The 16,228-nt window shown below is 35.6% G+C and overlaps 2 protein-coding genes across 2 annotated transcripts; both read left to right on the plus strand.

Annotated features, from left to right (window-relative positions):
- The first annotated feature begins 5,942 nt into the window (after window positions 1–5,942).
- LOC112737099 (probable E3 ubiquitin-protein ligase ARI10) lies at window positions 5,943–8,503 on the plus strand. The gene is made up of 2 exons (XM_025786856.3): window positions 5,943–7,063; window positions 7,700–8,503. The coding sequence occupies exons 1-2, from the start codon at window positions 5,976–5,978 to the stop codon at window positions 8,379–8,381; spliced, it is 1,770 nt and encodes a 589-aa protein (XP_025642641.1). The 5' UTR covers window positions 5,943–5,975; the 3' UTR covers window positions 8,382–8,503.
- Window positions 8,504–11,646: 3,143 nt separating this feature from the next.
- LOC112732594 (uncharacterized) lies at window positions 11,647–12,321 on the plus strand. Its single transcript, XM_025781355.1, has one exon. It carries the CDS (start codon window positions 11,647–11,649, stop codon window positions 12,319–12,321), a length of 675 nt encoding a protein of 224 aa, XP_025637140.1.
- Window positions 12,322–16,228: the final 3,907 nt, after the last annotated feature.

Below are 16,228 nucleotides of genomic sequence, written 5' to 3' on the forward strand. Positions count from 1 at the left end.
ATGCAAAACTTGGAAGAATGGAGAAATGAAGAAGAAGAAGGGTGGTATGAAGTTCAGAGTGAATATTGAAAGTGATAACTTGGATGGTGAGTGTGGGTCTATATTAGGTGCAATACCACCGTTCGGGGTGAAGGCTCTGTGCGACACGTGTCCTCACCTTCACAACACGAACCGTGCGTTTTGGCAAACTCAACTCGGACCGTCCGTTTTGTGATCACCAAAAACCAAAGTGATCTTTTCATTTTACTTTTTTTTTTTGGTAATGAAATGGAGCTAAAAAGCTCAAGAGAAAACCTAGATACAAACTAAACGGGGTAAGGTAACCCCTCTTTCATCATCACTAATAATCCTCCTAAGGTCAGAAGGAGGTATATCCTAAAAAATAAAATCAGCTTCCATTGTTAAACTTTTTTTTGCCAGGTAATCTGCACACATATTACCTTCTCTATATATTTGAACAAAATAAATATTCCAATTTCTTCTTTTTAATTCACATATCTCTCTGACTACAGCATTAGGGTGGGAGGCCAAACTTTCTCCCTTGTTGAGGAGCTTTATCACTGCTCCAGCATCTATCTCTACCACAATTTTTCGAAAACCCATTGTCCAGGTTATCTCTAATCCCTTCTTCACACCGCAGAGTTCCGCCATGAAAGCTGTTCCGACTCCAACTTTGTGAGAGAAGTCCGCTATCCAGCGTCCCTCCTCATCCCGTAGAATTCCTCCACAGCCGATAGTTCCTGGGTTGCCCTGAGCTGTTCCGTCAGAGTTTAATTTGATTCATCCTGCTGGTGGGGGGTTCCATCGAACGTTCCTTTCAATTCTTCCTCTTCTCTGTCCGATGAGGTAAGCTTTCTCAAGCGCTCTTTTAATTTCCTTGGCTTCTTTATTAATTTTTTCATATGGTTGCATTGGTCTTTTATACTGTTGTTCATAAATTTCTTTATTCCTCCATTGCCAAATTCTCCAACAAGCTGTAATAAACACGTCCCTCCAGTCTAACTCTTCATCTTTCCCTAGTTGCTGTTGAAAATTTATTTCTATCCAATTATCCCATTCCAATTGAAAGAAATTAGGAATTTCGTCTGTTTTAACTAGGTTCACCCAAATTGTTGAAGCCTTCGGACAAATTCTCAGCACATGAAAGATGTTTTCTTGTCCTCCATTACATAGCGTACAGTCCCCTGCTCCTCCAAAAATTCTGGCTCTTCTCTGACTTGTCATGAATTTCTTGTGCATGGCTGTCCATAAAAAAATTTTCGCTCTTTGTGGACCTCTCCAACTCCAAAATTGTTTCCAAACAGCTTTCTCCTCACTTGGCCAATTTCTGAGTTCTTTGTAGGTAGAGTTAATAGAGAAATTTCCATCGTGAGACAGTCTCTACCCTCTTCTATCGTCATCATTTTTTGCCTGAGGTAGTGGTTTGCATATAATTTCTATCACAATCTCAGAAGGCAAGTTCTGATTAAGTCTGTCTATGTCTCATTCGTCATTTTGCTTAGTCCATTCCCACACTAGGCTTTCAGCATCCACAGTGTCCATATTTAACGCTTTATTTATGAGGATCCCTTTATTCTCTAACCAATTTTGCTTCCAAAACAAAGTAGATAATCCATTTCCAATGTAGTGAATAGAGCCATTTAAAAACGTAGGCCATAACTTTATAATTTCTCTCCAAAAGGGTGAGTCGCCTTGTTTTGCTTGCATAAGATTGTTCAACCTATTTCCTTTGCAGTACTTATTTGAAAGGACTTGAACCCAAAGTGCTTACGGATTCTCCATAGCTTGCCAAATAATTTTTAGTAGGAAAGCATCATTCATAGTGTTGAGCCTTCTGAATCCTAGCCCTCCCAAATATTTCGGTTGACAAAGGGTCTTCCAACTTATGAGATGTATTTTCTTCTTATCTGGTTCATCTCCCCATATGAAGCTTCTCTGCAGTTTTTCCACCTCTAAACAGATTCTCCTTGGTACTCTTTCATATTGCATGCTGAAATTGAGAGCTGGACTTAATACTGATTGAGCTAGTGTAAGTCTTCCCGCAAGTGATAAGCACTTACTCTTCCACCCCTTTCAATTTGTTATGGACTCTCTCTAGTATGTCCTTGAAGTTCTCTTTTTCTTTTCTGTTGCTAGTGATCATAGCCCCAGGTAGCGGCCTAAGTCCCTTTGTTCTTTAAAACCCGAATATTTAGTGATTTCATCCCGGATGTCCGTATTGGTTCTTTTAGAGAAAATAATGAAGGATTTTTCTACGTTGATCTTCAGTCCAGATGCTTTGCAAAAGGTTTCAATCACCCCTGTCACTTCCTTAATATGATCTATTGTTGCTTCAACAAACAAGAGAAGGTCATTCGCAAACATAAGGTGGGATATGTCAGGTCCTTCCTTTCCCACTCTAATAATTGCCTTCCATAAATTATCTCACTCTCTTATCATTCCACTTATCATATTCTTATCAACTCTACTTATTAATGATATTAATTATAATATCATATTCCTTATTATTAGGCATTCTTGTAATCAACACTTAATATTCTTTTTATAATTTAATTTTTATATTTAAGAATACATTAAATATTAATAATAAGAAGAAGAATGGATGGTAATGATAATATACATTAATTGAGTTAATTACACTTGATTCTTTGTTTCTCTTAAGGCATTTAATATCAATCAATGAAAATATAAAAAAATCATTAATTATTTATTTCCGTTAAGGCATTTACTTGCACTTGATTCTTTGTAATATATACCTTCCATTAATTTAATTATGATCATTCAAAAATCATGACTATAATACCATTACAAGCAGAATAGTGTAAAAGTAAAAAAATTTTACAAGGAGTCGCATTTATCGTTGCAAATAGTATGGCATTTGAATTCGTCCTTAATACGGTACCTATGGTAGAAGGTGCTGATGAAGAATTTGAACAACAGACGGACTCACCCGACGAGGTTGTTATCAGTCAACCGATTTTTGAGAATATAAAAAACTACACTAGCTTTGATGAGGTATGGTAATAAACTGATTTAATTTTTTTTTGTGCTTTTATGTGCATTTATAATTATATTGTATACTAACTAAGTTCATACACATAACATTCACACGTACATATACATAACATTCATAATTACATACAACTAACATCTAAAAATTAAATTCATGTTTATTAGATATTACATTCATACACATATCATTTTTTAGTTATTGCATATGTAAATATAAAGTTAACATATATATTTTTTAAATTTTATCATAATTGAATTTAAAAAAATATCAAATTCTTAAATTAATCTATTCAATTGATAAATTTACACATAACATCTATAAATTCATACACATAACATCCATAATTTCATGTTAATAACATCTATAATTTGTATTCATAATATTTATAATTTCATACCTATAACGTTTATAATTAATAAATTTTTATAATTAATATTATCAAATTTTAAACTATACGTCTTATTGTATTTTTCAAATTATCTCATATGTGCACTAATAAGCCATAATTTTAATTATTTTAATATTTTTATTTAATATTCATATGTATACTTATTTATTGATTTTAATATGATGAGTTAATAATTTTTTTTAAAAATTATTTTTTATATTTTATTTTTTATTTTTTAAGAATCTATGTGTAAAATATAAGATGTATAGTAGAAATTGTTAAAATTTTTTAATTTAATTTTTATATTTTTTTGCAGAGAATTATTGCATTTTAATGGATAATAATATGATTGAGAGATGTTAGGGATTTGATTTGGAAGAAACTGAAATTAATTTCAGAAAGAACATTAATGACTCCAAACATATAACAAAATAATAAGTAATAAAAATAATAAGTAGTAAAAAAGTATATATCACTTACTTATCAAGAGAATAAAATTTTTTATATAATATTCTTATATTATAATTATTTTTTAGCTACCTATAATCACCCATTTAGGGTGTGTTTGGCAAACGCGTTGAGGAGGAAAGAAGCACGTTTGAGTCTCTTGAAAGTTTCACTTTTATGTTTGGCAACTTTTATTCTTCTGAACGCAGAAGTGATTTTGCCTTTAAACGTACGTTTATGAGAAGCTAAAATTTGTAGCTTCTGCGTTTCACGTTCATGGTGGCTGATTATCTTAGAAAATTAGGTGGAAATTTTATTTCTTTTTTACCAATCATATCCTTCATTTTCTTCTATACAAAGGATACTAGTAACTATTACCATCACAGTTCTCTATAGTTCTTCCTACTTGTTCTTAGTTCCAATTTTTTTCATCAAAATGGTTCAAATTTGTTTCAATCACTAGCAAAGTGAATATTTTAATTTTTTTATTATTTTTAGTACTCACTTTCATATTTTAATTTTTATATTTTTTATTGTATTTTATATTTATAGGATAAATATTTTTATATTATTTGTGTAGTATTCTAATTACTCATGTTATGTTTTTATATGAATTTTTTTTATCATTTACTATATTATTTTTTATATGTATATTTTTTATGAAATTTTTTTATTTTTGTTTGACTTTGTTCATGTGATTTTTATTTTTTTTATTGTATTTTTTTTATTCATTGACAAATGTTGTTGATTTTTTTATTATGCTCTAATTTTTAGATATTTTTATTATTATTTGCTCCTCCTTTACTGTATTGTATTTATATTGTGTATGAAAATTTTTTATTTTTTTATTTAATTTTATTCATATGAATTTTATTTACCTTTTATTGTATTTTTTTTGTTCATATGATATATGTTGTTGGTTTTATGACATTTTTATTATTTCTTATCTGTATCAATTTTTTTTATTCTTTGATGTACTCTATTTTTGTTTTGTATTAATTTTTTTATTTTTTATTCTGATTTTATAAAATTTGTAATTGTAATTATTATATACTACATTCATTATCAAAATTTTATAATATAAATTATGATCTTATAAAAAAAGACAAAATAAACAAAAACTAATTATAAGTAACAATAGAGTCATAGATAATGAAAAATAGTTGATACAATAAAGGAAATGGATTATAGTCCAAAATAATACTAAATTAAAGAGTACTGACCGTACTAAAAAAAAATTATAGAATATTTTCTTTTTGTTTAATATTATAAAATTTATAGTACTCTTTTCCATATTTTTATTTTTTATTGTATTTATTTTATTTATATGATAAATATTTTTTATATTATTTTTATTAGTGTTTTGATTTTGCATGTATATAAAAAAAATTATTTAAATTGATGTCTTTTTTGGTAATTTTTTATCTAAAAGTGATTTTGAGTAGTATAATCCAAACAACATTTATTTTACTATAATCAATTTTGATATAAAGATTGCCAAAGATAAATCACGTTAACACAAACTTACTTTCCATCAAAATCAATTTTGCAAAATCAATTTTATGCAAACTCCGTTCAGAAACTGTAATCCAAACACACACTTATTCATTCAAAGATGCAATCTCTTGAATGAATATCTTTGACGGTTCAGGGATTTGAAGGAATGCTTATCAAATTGTTTTGAGTTTTGACCACCCATGAGTGTCTGGCTTGACACAAAGCTGCCTTGAGCCTCAAAATACTGAAAAGTATAATCAGGTGTTAAAAATGACAATAAATTCAAGATTTCTTTTGGTCTCTCTCTCATATCCAAACCCAAATGGTGAAACTAATATTGATTGACAGATTTGGATCCACAGTTGCATATAGGAGGAGTGTATCTACTAATACCTATAGTCCTATACATTCATTCATTGGTTTTATTAGGATTTATGGTTAACATATATTATATAAAAAATTTTCTTTATTTTTGTCTCTTTATTGCTTCCATAAAATATATTATATAATTTTTTTTAAAAAAATATAATATATGAGTTGTATACATATAAAAAGTCTAGTAATGTCTTCTCCAATAAGCCCATCCATTCCCTTTGCTTCTTCAGTTTCCTTCATCCTTTGGTTCCCTCCATGGACACCTCATATGAAATGGAACCTTTTCTGTTCCAAAACGAATCTCCTCATCATGAAGTAGAAGAGGAGGATGAGTACTCCATTATTGCTGCAGCAGAGATCAAAGAATCACCACCACCATCATCATCATCATCCACACCACAAAGCAGCTGCTTCACTACTTTGACCGACTCCGATATCAGGAAGCTCCAAACCACTGAAATCAACAAGGTATCATCTGTTCTTCTCATACCACAATCCGATGCGTGCCTTTTGCTTATCCACCATGGCTGGAGCGCCATGAAGGTCCACGAAGCTTGGTTCGAAGACGAACAAAGAGTTCGAGAACTCGTTGGCTTGCTCAATAGTAGTAACAACATCAACCACTGGAAGGAACTAATCCAGAGTTCTACATGCGAGATCTGCTTTGACGATTCAGTTTGGTACAAGAAGGTGGAGTATGCCAAGTGTGGCCATGGATACTGCATCGATTGTTGGAAGCACTACATCGATGAGAAGATCCAAGAAGGTCCTCATGAGTGCCTGAAACCGATGCGATGCCCTCATCCATCTTGTGAGGCTTCCTTGGAGATTGAAACTGTTCGGCGATTCGCCAGCGAGACAAACAAGAACATGTACGATCGTTTCTTGTTACGCTCGTATGTTGAAACCAGAAAGAATATAAAGTGGTGTCCAAGTCCTGCTTGCGATCTTGCTGTTCTTTACGAATCGGATGGAAATTACGCTAACAAATATGTTGAGGCTTGTTGCAGTAATGAACATAGGTTTTGCTGGGAATGTGGTGAAGATGGTCATAGACCTGTGAGTTGTGAAACGGTGGCTGAGTGGATGAAGAAGAATGTGGATGATTCTCAGAGCGTGATTTGGATCTCTGCTTTCACGAAGGAATGCCCCGATTGTGGGATCCGCATTGAGAAGAATGAGGGTTGCATGCAGATGATTTGCACTGTTTGTGGCTGCCGATTTTGCTGGCTATGTCTTTCTAGGTGGTCTCTGTGTTCCGCTTATGGTTGTAACCGTTTCTCAGCCCGGAATACTGAGACGCCCACAATGGACAATGGAAATGGCTATTTGGACTTGGAGAGGTACAAACATTTATATTTGTTATGTTATATTATACTTCTATTTTGTCATATATGTTCTTCTTATGGGTAATAACAAGCTTTGATTGGTATTGATGAAAAAGTTTACCTGTGTTGCTGACTTGCTGTAGTATGTTGAATAAATTTAATTTGCATATCCTTGGACAGATAATCAATTGTTTGTCACTCTAGCAAAAGTAATTAATTTGTTAATCTTAGTTAAAATATTATCTAGATGGATAAATTTAATTGGATAATAGGATAAAATTTAATTCATAGTTCAAATAAAAGTTAAAATATTAACTCACATTATGGTAGATAAATTAGTCTAACATGTCAAAGTATGTCAAATGTAATGTGTGAGTGAAAATGCATTTGAGTATGTATTAATCTAATTCTTCAATCTTTTGTCATTAAAAGTAATAGTCTTCCAGTGTTTTTCTTTTCATAATGAGAAACTTTTTATGACTAAGACTTTTTGTCTCCTTATGTTTGAACTAATATTAGTCAATTTTTTTATTTTTATTCTAAAAATGTTTATCCTCTAACATTTTCTTTCTTTTTTGTTGACTAGAAAATTGTTTACCATATAATATTCTTGTTCATATTTGATTTAGTAATTGGGTTCATATTTGATAGGTACACTCACTATTATGAACGTTGGTTTACCAACGAATTCTCAAGGAAAAAATCGATTGAGATGATGGAGAAGTACCTGAACAATGAGAATATAAGAATCCTGTGCAAGGAATTTGAAAGGCGTGAAGATGATTTTGAGTTTGTGAAGAAGGCTTGGGAAGAGGTAATCGAGTGTAGGAAGTTGCTGAAGTGGACCTATGCATATGGTTACTTCATCCCTGAGGAGGAGAAAGCCAAGAAGGAGTTGTTCGAACACACACAAGGCGTTGCTGAGAGTGCATTGGAGAAGCTTCACAAGTTTGCCGAAACAATGCTGATGGAGATCCTGAATAGGAAGAAAGACGGTTTCGATAGGAATCGTCTGGAACTTTCTCATCTGACCGTTGTCACCAAGAATTTCTTTGATAATATGGTGACACAATTGGAGGATAGAGGGCTTGACGATGTGAATGTGAAGAGTTATGGTGAAAGCTCAAGGTCCTCCTCATTGTCTTCTTGGCCTCGAGGTGTGGTGAGGGATGGGATGACAGAGATTGGTCTCCGGAAATGCGGTTATTGCGGTTATTACAACCTTGCCAGCACTCTAGAGTGTCCCTGCATTGAGAAGAAATACAAATACCAGTGCTGGATCTGTTCTCGTGATCCTCCCGTCATTTGGTGTCCATTGCGTATGGTTAATTAACATCCATTGAATTACTCAAACCATTTTCCTTTTGGTAGCACTTGTTTTTGCGTAAGTTGACCGTAGAAAACTATTTAGATAACAATTTAGTTAAGCTATGTAACGGTTCTTGTTTTTGGTGATGAACTGCTTAATCAAAATTTCTCTCTTATTTTGGTTAGTTCTAGTTTAATGGGATCTTCTCTGACCCAGCGAGGAATTGGTGCTTACTGCTTTCTCCTATCTAAAGTCTAAACATTTTCTAACATAAAAAGCTTGGTCAAATACGCAGAATAATCCCATCAAACTCTAGTACTCTACACATGATCAAAGAATATAATTGATGGAAAAATCCGAGAATATTAAGTAATAAAGTAAGGATCTCTGTTGAATATGTAATTTTCATTATGTATGATTTTTACTATTTGATTCAAGGGTTATATTTTCACTTTCTCAATTTACTAGTTTTCTTACTTAAATTGATTAGCGTGTGTGAGCACGTGTCCGTAATGAGATATATACATATGTTAAAAAGAAACCAACCATATAAATATTCAGAAGGAGGAGATGGAAAGTGATTATACACTTTGTCCTTCTTTTTGAAATTTATACATTAGTTAATTGAAATATTCAAACAATAGAAGGGTTAGTGATAAAATTAGTTTGAAAGGTTAGTCAATTAGTCGATCGTCATTTTCGTTCCTCAATTTTTTAATCAAATTAATCGCTTAAACATTTATTTATTCAAATTAGTCCTTTAGTAGCATTTGGTAGACAAATACAAATAGAGACAAAAACACAGAGATTAAGAGACAGAAATTGAAATTAAAATAAATTTTAATATTATGTTTGGTGTAAAATGAGAGACAAAAATTAAAATAAGAATAAAAGTCTAATTTAATTTGCACAAAGGATAAAACTAGAATTAATTAATTATAAAATGAGAGTATTTTAGGTATAAAATATTATTAAAATTTCAGTCTTTATCTCTATAAATTTTAGTTCCATATATCCCTACTTTTTAGAGGCACTGAAATACTAAAATTTTGGAGATAGGGACAGAAAGTTTAGTAGTACCAGTCTTTAAACCAACAAATATGATACTGAGTCTCAGTCTCTTAGTCTCTGTCTCTCAGTATCTCAAAACAAACGATACCTTAGAGATTTAACATTAATCTCATTTGTTCTTATGTCAAATACTTAACAACTTCCATTAACGTTTTTTGCATGTATTGTTGAGTAAATACCCATAGTAGTCCCTGAGATTCACGCAATAACTCATAGTATAGTAATCCCTAAGATCCTGATTTTTTTTATTGTAGTCCTCCAGATAGAGCTCCGATCACTCAAACTAGTCCCTGGCCATATTTCAGGTGATGACTCATCACCGGAGCACTGACATGGCCTCGGATTGCCACGTGAGACGTGTCCAAAACGACGTCGTTTTGGGTTTGGCGCCCTTGAAAGCCAAAAATGACGCCGTATAGGTGTTACTTGTTATGAAAAACAGTTTTCTCCCCCAACACAAACACTTCGTCTCTTATTCTTCCACCTTCTGACTTCTTCTTCATCTCCCCATCAATGGCATAGCCGTAGGGTTGTATTTGCTGGGTTTACAAAAATTTTAGAGAAGAAGTCATCTGATCAGAAGTTGTTATCGCTCTTCCCTTCCCTTCCTTCACCACAAACACGAGGTTCTGACGTTGTGATCGGACTCAAGGTAACCTTCTTTTTTTTTTTACTTTGCATTTTGAATACAGTGTTGGTTGATGATAGCATTGGTCAGTGTAGTTGAGGTTCTAGAGTTTTGGTGGTATTGTAGTGTCTAGAGTTTGAATCTTGGCTGGGGTTTGTCGGGTTGCTGTAATACCCGAATGAAACAGGGATGAAACAGGGAGATGTATGGAGGTTTGAAAAAGTATGTTTTATTGTGGTGATTATTTTTCCTTTTTAATGCATGAGTAGGCTTTCAAATTCTCCCTGTATATTGTAAAAATTTTAAATTTCTTACAGATGGAGGAGAAGTTGGACATCATGTTTCATCATGGGGGGTGACTTCAAAAAAAAATACAGAAGGGATTATGATATATTCTCCGGACAACAAGGCCTGTTTAGGTGATCTAGACACTGATACTCTAGATGTCTTCTACATACGGAACTACCATAAGGAGCTTGGGTACAATGACATAAAACAGTGCTGGTGGCATGTTCCTGGAAAAGGCTTGGATAATGGGTTGAGAAATATAAATAGTGACAAAGAGATAAGAGAGATGGTGAATTGTGCTAGGACAAATGAGGGATTGATTGATATATATTTCGAGCATACAGTGTCAGTGCCGGAGGTGTTAGAGGGAGATAACACAGTTGTGTACTTGGATGATCATGGTGGAGAGGGGGTGTAATGCAGGTACAGATACTGATGTGAGTCCCCCACTTACACAGACTCATGCACTCATAGTTGCTCCTATCCCTAAGGTTGTACCCAATACTTCTTGCAAATTCAGTCCCAAAAAGAATAAAACATCTCCACGGCAATCACAACCATCACACTCTAAAACTGCTAATCCTTCCAAGACAACCAAACCTCTCAAGAAGACTAACTTCCCAAAAGCCACCAAGCCCACCAAGCCCACCAAACCCACCAAGCTCACCAAGCTCACCAAGCTCACCAAGCCCACCAAAATCAGCCAGTCCACGAAGCCCAATCAGAACACTAAATCAGATAAGAGCAACAAGAAGAAACTGTCCAAGAGACCAAGTATTTTCAGGAGACCCTGTACACAGTCTGCTGCTAGAGGATTTAGTAGCAAGGTGTTTAACAATGAAGTTTTCTTTGATGTATCTTCTGACTCCTTTGACAGTGAAGAGGATAGCATGTTTAAGCCAGGTCCGGATAAGGGTAGTTCCTCTGATTCTGAGGCTACAGGGAATGATCCTAAAACTGGGAGTAGGATTAGGAGAAACATGACACATTCAGCGGTGGGTAAGAGAAATATTAATCCACTAGGTAAAGAGAAGGAGAAGATATTACATGAAGACGATGGTTTGGTGGAGGAGGTGAGCGACGCTGAAGTTGACCTTGGGTTTGTGGGTTGTGTTCTTGAAGGGGTAGAGGATGGACTAGACCCAGGGTGTTGACTCAGATGGCACCAATTCTTGGCACTCGGAGGAGATAAAGACGCCTCCAAACTCAGAAGATGAGTTGGAGGAAGGAAATGAATCTGAAGAGGCAAGTCCGCTATTTAGGGAGGGTGCAAGGTTTAGAGAGCTGCACCTTGAGGTAGGCATGAAGTTTGGAACTAAATGGAAATTTAGAGAAGCTGTGAGAGAATATACAATCCAAGAGGGTAGAAGCATAAAGATAGTGAAAAATGATAACATAAGGTGCAGGACAGTGTGTAAGGTCAAAGAGTGCCCATGGGTGGCTTATGCATCAAGAGACCATGAAGACACCTGTTGGCAAATTAAGACATTCAATGATGACCACACTTGTCCAAGAGAGGACAAGAATAGGGCTGCCAACAGGAATTGGGTATGCAGCAAGCTTGTGAAGAAAGTGAGAAAGTATCCAAATTTTAAACACTACGAAACTACAACTTACTTCAAGACACGGTTTGACTTGACACTGAATAAAAATTCAATATCCAGGGCATTAATGGATGCAAGAAGTGTAGTGTATGGGGATGAGAAAGAGCAATATAAGATGGTTAGGGATTATGGTATGACGCTGTTGACGACTAATCCCGGTTCCACTGTACAAATATGCACCACCCCCCAACCAGATGGTGAAGTTACCTTTGATAGAATGTATATATGCTTAAGTGGCTGCAAAAACGGGTTTAAGGCTGGTTGCCGTCCTTTGATAGGTCTGGATGGTGCTTTCCTGAAGACACGGTTTGGTGGCCAGATTTTGTCAGCCGTGGGGTTAGATGCAAATCATCATATCTATGTCATAGCCTAGGCTATTGTCAGAGTAGAGAATACAGAGACATGGAGATGGTTTCTTGAGTTACTTCATCAGGACTTGGGGCATTATAAAGATTATGACTGGTGCTTCATATCGGATATGCAAAATGTGTGATTTTATTTGATTGTCTTGCTTTGATTTTATTTAATCTTATATTAAGAATTGTGTTGTTATGCTTATTGTGAAGAATTGTGTTTTCATTGGATTTTGATGGTTAGTTTTTATGGAAAGAATTTTGATGTTATACTTATCTGAATTAATTGTGAGATCATTGGATATTGATGTTTAGTTATTAGGGAAAGAATTCTGCTGTTATGGTTACTTGAAGAATTATGCTTCCATTCGAGTATGTTGGTTAGTTATTTTGGAAAGAATTTTGCGGTTACTCCTATCTGCATTAATTGTGAGATGATTGGATATTGATGGTTAGTTATTAGGGAAACCATTGTGCTGTTATTATTACTTGAAGAATTGTGCTTTCATTATGCTTGTATGCATTATATGGAGAACTTGTAATTATTGGTTGTCTAATTAATCTGGATGTCCTATTAAGCATGTTATATACTTCCTGGATCATTATGTGCACGTTAGATAAACGTTAGGGACTTGTATGGGTCACGACCTTCAATTGTAGGGACTATTATGAGAATAGTAATCAAATGTTAGGGACTATTATGTATCACGATTATAAAGTCAGGGACCATTATCTGTGTATAATATTTACTAAATCTAGCAGGGACTGATATCAGCAGTGAAAGCGGTGATGCCTAATGTGCATCACCGTTTCTACGTCTGGCATTTATGGAAAATTTTAACAAGAATTGGAAGGACTTACAGCTAAGGGTACTTCTGTGGGAATGTGCAAGGGCAACAACATACTAAGAATTCAGGGATGGAATGGAGAAGATCAAAAGGTTAAATGAGGATGCTTGGGCATACTTAGAGAAGTGGCTGATGGATGCTTGGACCAGAAGCTTATTCAGCCATAAGCCGAAGTTGGATAGCATCTGTAACAACGCCTGCGAAGTGTTCAATGCTAAGATCAAGGATGCACGAGCCAAACCCATCATAACATTGCTGGAGGAGGTAAGGATGTTTGTTATGCGTACCATAGCGAAAAATAAGGTAAAGCTGCAGAATCACACTGGGAAGCTCACACCTGTTATAAAGAGCAGGCTGGAAAAGGTTAGGAAAGAATCCAAGCATTGGAAGCCAATTTGGACTGGGGATAACAGATACGAAAAATTTGAGGTGCACGGACATCCAACTAACCATGTTGTGGACATAGGAAAAAGATTGTGCACATGCCAATTTTGGATGCTAACGGGTAAGTTAATTGTCTTTATGCATTTTACTTTCTTCAACCATAACTATTATCATGGTTCATGTCACTGTTTGGCACCTGCAGGTATTCCGTGTGTGCACGCTTGTGCTGCCCTCTCTCGTGTGAATAAGCAGCCAGAAGACTTCTGTCACAGATGGCTGACCATGGACTCATACAGGGAAACTTATAACCACCACATTAATCCAATTTCGGGTCAACCAATGTGGGAAAAAGCAGAGGACTGTAACAGGCCACATGCCCCTAAAATCAAGACAAAACCTGGAAAACTAAAGATGAAGAGGAGGATGGATGCGGACGAGAAGAGTGGTTTTGGAACTAAGAAGCCTAAAGTTGACCCAAAACTCTCGGGCAACACTGCAGACGGTGTACACCTAAAGAGACAGCTGGGTGCCTTTACATGAAGTTACTGTGGTGAAAAGGGGCATACGAAGAGAGGCTGCAAAAAGAAGAGAGATGATGATGCTGCTACTGCTGCTGCTGCTGCAGCAGCCGCTGCCGCTGCCGCCAAGGTGGCTGAGAAGAAGAAAAATGATGAAGTACATCATTTGCCTGAGCAGCCTGTTCAGCAGCCCCAAGACGATTCTGGCCAAGCAGATTTGGAAAGCAATCCCCAGGAGATCAACTTAACTCAGCCTTTTGCTTCTGAGCAAGAGGATTCTGAAAAGGTAACTAAAATATTACATTTGAGTATGTTATTATTTCCATGCATAAATAATACTTAATGCCACTTGTTTCTCCTATAGGATCCTGAATCGAAAAGACCTTCGAAGCTGTCACCAAGAAGACGATCCTCTCTGCCACCAACCGCACCAACAATGAATCCTTTGCAGGGTGCATCTTCAGCAACATCTTCAAAGTTTTCCAACTTGATGCAGTTCATCCCAACGCCAGGATTTAAGCCCCCAAGAAAGAAGAATTGAATACTTTAGATATATATACTTAGGAGTTTCTGTTTTGTTTTGTGTTATTAGTCTTTTCCATCATATAATGACTTGATGGTGAACTGTGATCCAAAGGCCTTTTTGGTATGCCTTGGCCTTGCTTTTGATGAAACTACAGATAGCAGCATAATAGTTTCTAGGCTGCCTTTTACAGTCAACTTTTGTTGTTTTTTGATAAACAATGGAATTTATGTTAATATACTATGCTATGTGGTTTACCATTCAAGAAGCAGTTTCTTTATTTTTTTTATAAACAATGGAATTTATCTTAACAACAATTTCATAGTTAACAACACTTTTCATTCCATCAAGAAGCAGATTTTTACAACTGTTGATAACAAGGAACCCAAAACCACCAATTCATTCATCATTTACAATACAGAATCACCAACAACACTGTCAATACACACACAACTAACACTAACAACTGGGTAATAACTTTTGCATCTGGACATCCTCCTCCAACCTTCGAAGCCTCCAATCAAAGTTGATCTTCACTTCATCACCACACAATTCTGACTTTTCAACCTGTTCCTTATTCACAGAATCTGTCCACACAAAAAATCCGCACCATCTCTTCCTACTTGTCTGTAACAAATAAAGGATCAAAGTTTAGAGAGGAACAACACAAGAACAGTCAGGGGAGGAGAATCATAACAACACAAGAATAGTCAGGGGAGGAGAATCACAGCAACACAAGTAATTATTCTAAGCTACATTATAATTGGGGCAGCCATAGAACAGTTTATTCGGATTCGAATCTGTGCCAGACCATCTGAGAACTGGCCTACAGCCACAACCGCACCATTCTGGCGGGGCCGATCTTCTACTCTTCATTTGCGTTCTAGTCCGGTTCCAGCTAGATGGAGAACGAACAGAGCTTCCACCTGCAGTGCTACCTCCACCCATCATCGACATGAGTAACAGCCCCGGATGAGAGTGTATGAACAGGAAGAAGTGTATGAAAGAAGAAGAAGAAGAGGTGAACAAGACGAAGAGGAGAGGTGTATGAGAATTTGGGAATTTAGGGTTACATATACTAGGAGGGACCAATCTGGGTAAAAATTAGAATTTAGCCAGCTCAGCTAGTCGTTGGGAGCCCTCCAACGTGGCAATCCGAGGCCACGTCAGTGCTCCGGTGATGAGTTATCACCTGAAATATGGTCAGGGACTAGTTTGAGTGCTCGGAACTCTATCTGGAGGACTACAATAGAAAAATCGGGATCTTAGAGATTACTATGAGTAATTGCGTGAATCTCGGGGACTACTATGGGTATTGACAAATCAACAACGATAAAACGACGTCGTTTTATAGTATTAAGGGAATATTATAGCAAAACTGTGCCGTTTTTCTTTTCCACTCTCTCAAAACGCATGAAACATCACAATAATAAGAGAGAATGCCACAGAGCTCGGATCATCGGAAGGGATGATGAGAAAGCCATAATCGGTGATACTATGCAAAGTGCGACTGCGCTCATTCTTCACGGTTTAGGGTACCAATGCTAAGCTATGGTTGACATGGTGACCACTAACCAGCGACATTAGTGACATGACAATAGGGAGCAACAACAACGCTAATTACACAGAGAGTCAGAAAGACTCACTCAGTAAT

Source organism: Arachis hypogaea, chromosome 13 (assembly GCF_003086295.3).
Source record: "Arachis hypogaea cultivar Tifrunner chromosome 13, arahy.Tifrunner.gnm2.J5K5, whole genome shotgun sequence".
Taxonomy (NCBI): Eukaryota; Viridiplantae; Streptophyta; class Magnoliopsida; order Fabales; family Fabaceae; genus Arachis; species Arachis hypogaea.

Excerpts from the sequence above, each read along its gene's own strand:
- LOC112737099 (XM_025786856.3), top strand. The coding sequence starts at position 5,976 with ATGGACACCTCATATGAAATGGAACCTTTTCTGTTCCAAAACGAATCT. Across the intron at positions 7,064-7,699 it reads GGCTATTTGGACTTGGAGAG|GTACACTCACTATTATGAAC; the intron begins GTACAAACATTT and ends CATATTTGATAG.
- LOC112732594 (XM_025781355.1), top strand. The coding sequence starts at position 11,647 with ATGAAGTTTGGAACTAAATGGAAATTTAGAGAAGCTGTGAGAGAATAT.